The following is a 3,735-nucleotide window of genomic DNA, read 5'->3' as shown; positions in this document are numbered from 1 at the left end:
TAGGGATACTCAGCCTGTACTAGTGAAATACGAACATTTCTATGGCTACATTAGTAAGAAAAGCAAGTTGTATTCTTTGGGGAGTGTGTGTTAAATTACAGGTTATCTTCAGTTTTAAAATGATGACTTTTTTGGTATCAAAAAGTACTTTTAAAATAATTAAATCTTTACAGCTCTAGGAGGGAGGTAGGACAAATATTATCCCAATAGGGAAAATATTTTAAATGTAGTCACATATTTCATTTTACGAATATTTCACTTTCCTCTAAGTCACCTTCACAGCATACCTGTGAGATTTTCTCATACAGCAGAAGGTGAAGATTTATCTAGTCATCTGTTGAGCTAATAAATTACTGATCTTATTTAAAGCTGCCTCTGATTATTATTACTCTGTCTTTTGACATCCTGAGAATAACGGAGAGGATATATTTAAGACTCACCCAGAGCTAGGCTCTAGTTCAATCACTGCCTTTCTAAAGTAACAGTGTTCTATTATGTACATGTAATGGTACAAATATATACCAATCTTTTGGGAGATGGTTTTAAAAAATACCCAATGACTGAAAACAGTTAATATGAACACTCAAATGTGTATGCAGGTAAGATTTCTTAAAGAATTAAGCGAGACTAAATTATTTTATCCTTTATAGGAAGTAAATGAAGGAATTCAGGGTCTCTCAAATAATGAGGAGGAGAAGAAAGGGGTGGCAGCATCACTACTTGCTCCTTTATTACCTGAGGGAATAAAAGAGGAAGAAGAGAGATGGAGAAGAAAAGTAATTTGTAAAGAAGAGCCAGTTTCAGAAGTGAAAGAAGCAAGTACAACAGTAGAAGAAGCAGCAACGATAGTAAAGCCACCGGAAGTTATGTTGGACAACATAGAAGACCCTTCTCAGGAGGATCTTTGCAGTGTTGTCCAATCTGGAGAAAGTGAGGAGGAAGAGGAACAAGATACCCTTGAGCTGGAACTAGTTTTGGAAAGGAAAAAAGTAAGATTTTAAAGGTTTAGTTGAAGTATGTTTTCCCCCTCAGTACTGTACACAGGGATCATTGTGCTTGATTTACACTCATTATTGAGATTTTGTTATTCTTTAGTTTAGATATGTTTAAGTTTATGCAGTAAAAACTTGAACTGTATAGTTGTAGTATTTTTGTCCCTGATGATGCTTTTGGTGGGTGACAACCAATAAAGACTTGACATTATTCTGATTTAAGGATAGGTACAGGCCGGGCGTGGTGGCTCACGCCTGTAATCCTGGCATTCTGGGAGGCCAAAGCGGGAGGGTTGTTTGAGCTGAGGAATTTGAGACCAGCCTGAGCAAGAGCATGACCCTGTCTCTACTAAAAATAGAAAAAAATTAGCTGGGCTTGGTGGCACGCACCTATACTCCCCACTACTCAGTTTGAGGTTGCTGTGAGCTAGGCTGATGCCATAGCACTCTAGCCTGGGCAACAGAACAAGACTCTGTCTCCAGAAAAAAAAAAAGATGGGTACAGTGAATATTGAAACTGTCATTTAACTTCTTAACAAATGAACATTGTGATAATTCAGTTTTTAATCCTATAATTAAAGTGCAAGTTGACTTCCAGAGATGAGCCATGGCATTGTTTAGATGGTTAAATGGGCATTGTATGATAAGAATTAAAAGAAGCCTATAATTTCATGTGCCATTATTTTACAAAAAAGATGGTCCACAGGAATCTTTCCTCATTGGGATATTGGTGTTTACCTATTTTCTGCCTTTTTTTCCCCCCTTAGAATAGTTTAACCTGCTGTTGCCTTAATAGGTCCTTGTATGAAGCAAAATCTTCACAGGTGTTATAACAATAATATCTTCTTGAAGCTTTCCCCCATTTGAATAATACGAAGTTATGGGGGACTAGTTAAATTAAGCTTTTTCTATTGGGTAAACAATGGAAAATTTATATATTTGTGGATCTCTGGGACCTATCCCCTCCAAATCAATATTTGTTACTGTAATTATGAATAGGCAGATATTGAGTAGCAATAGAATATGGAGCATAATAATGCTCAGTTCTGACGGCAGAAATGTATTAAGAAATGCTTCCTGCAGATTGGATTCACTGATCAACACCTGAGTGTACATACAAAAATAACATTTATTGGGTGTCGGGCAGGTGGGGGGGTAGAGTATGGTACATGCATACATAATGAGCGCGATGCGCACCATCTGAGGGATGGATACGCTTGAAGCTCTGACTTGGGGGAGGGGGGCAAGGGCAACATACATAACCTAAACATCTGTACCCCCATAATATGCTAAAGAAAAAAAGAAATGCTTCCTGTTCTCAGAGATTTTAAATCCTAAGAACATAGTCATGGCTGTTATTTTTGCCAGTCGCAAATGCTTAAATAAGCAGTTAATGACACTCTAACTCGATTGTCATGTTCATTGTAGGCAGAGTTGCGAGCCTTGGAGGAAGGAGATGGCAGTGTGTCAGGGTCTAGTCCACGTTCTGATAACAGCCAGCCAGCATCTCAAGATGGAATGCGTAGACTTATGTCTAAAAGAGGAAAATGGAAGATGTTTGTTCGAGCTACCAGTCCAGAATCTACCAGCCGAAGTTCTAGCAAAACTGGACGAGATACTCCAGAAAATGGAGAAACTGGTAATTCGTGTTTCATGTTAAACTTTAGAGTTGAAAGATATGGAGGGGAAGGAAATTTTCTTTTCCTTTTTTAGATTTCCTCTTCAGCAAAAAGAGGGAGATCATGCTTTGCTCCTTTTGAGAGAAGTGCTAGGAAGGAAGCTTCCTTCTACTCCTCTACCTTTTTCTCTTTCATCTCTAGTAGAGAAATAAAGTCTGAGAGATTGACATCCATTGGGTGGTGTATTCATTACTGAGTGGGGATTACTTCTCCCTCAAAAGCAGAAAAACAAGGTTGACACTGGCCTCCTTTTTTAATTGCTTGCCCCAGAAATTGCCTTGATCTGTCTAAAGCCCGTGGGCTCTCCTTTGCTCGCCATTTCCAGGTGGTAAGCAGGGCAGGCAAGGACTAATTCTGGGGAGCCCAACCTCATTTCTGCTCTCCTTGTATAAAAGTTGCTCAGCCTCCATGTGGATGGGAAGACAGTTTGATCCTGTCATCAGGACCCAACTTATCTTCATTCAGGGTAAAGTAGAAGAGGACTGCTGGGTTTTTCAGTCTTATTAGAGAGCCCTGGATAAAGCTAATATTTTAATCTCCATTTGGCCCTAATTCTATGGTTGACAGTTAGCAGTAAGAGTTGAACACCAAACCTTAGTTGAGTATACCTAGCACAACATACTTACATAGGGCATGGTTAAAAAACAAATACCTGGGCACAGTGGCATGGGAGTCTGAGGTAAGAGGATTCCTTGAGCCAGCTAGCCTGGGCAACATAGCGAGCCCCTGTCTCTAAAACCAACAAAAGGCAAACATCCTTGTTTGAATTTTTTCTTTTCAATCAGCAATATAGAAAGAATATAAAAGAAAATTCTATGTGTCCCTTCATCTTTTCCTTATTCTCATTCTCTACCCCTGCAGTCTATTTTCTCTATCCTTTATGTACATATATCTTGCCAGACCATTTCCTCTGTCTTTACAAAGAAACTCTTCCCCCTCTCGATGGACGTTTAAATTGTGTCTGTTTCACTTTTTTTTTTTGAGACAGAGTCTCACTGTTGCCCGGGGTAGACTGCTGTGGCCTCAGCCTCGCTCACAGCAACCTCAAACTCCTGGGCTCAAGC

General features: G+C 39.4%; 1 protein-coding gene across 1 annotated transcript in view; it reads left to right on the top strand.

The window, feature by feature from the left end:
* Positions 1–654: 654 nt before the first annotated feature.
* Positions 655–3,735, top strand: part of FNBP4 (formin binding protein 4) — a 37,561-nt gene continuing 34,480 nt past the window's right edge. The window contains exons 1-2 of the mRNA XM_012645222.1: positions 655–989; positions 2,421–2,631. Coding sequence (XP_012500676.1) covers positions 867–989; positions 2,421–2,631 — 334 coding nt within the window. The 5' untranslated portion in view covers positions 655–866. The remainder of the gene's footprint in view (positions 990–2,420; positions 2,632–3,735) is intronic.

This window comes from Propithecus coquereli, unplaced genomic scaffold (assembly GCF_000956105.1).
Source record: "Propithecus coquereli isolate 6110/MARCELLA unplaced genomic scaffold, Pcoq_1.0 Scaffold227, whole genome shotgun sequence".
In the NCBI taxonomy this organism is placed as follows: Eukaryota; Metazoa; Chordata; class Mammalia; order Primates; family Indriidae; genus Propithecus; species Propithecus coquereli.
The sequence above is the reverse complement of the archived record's forward strand: the minus strand, read 5'-3'. Positions and strand labels throughout refer to the sequence as shown.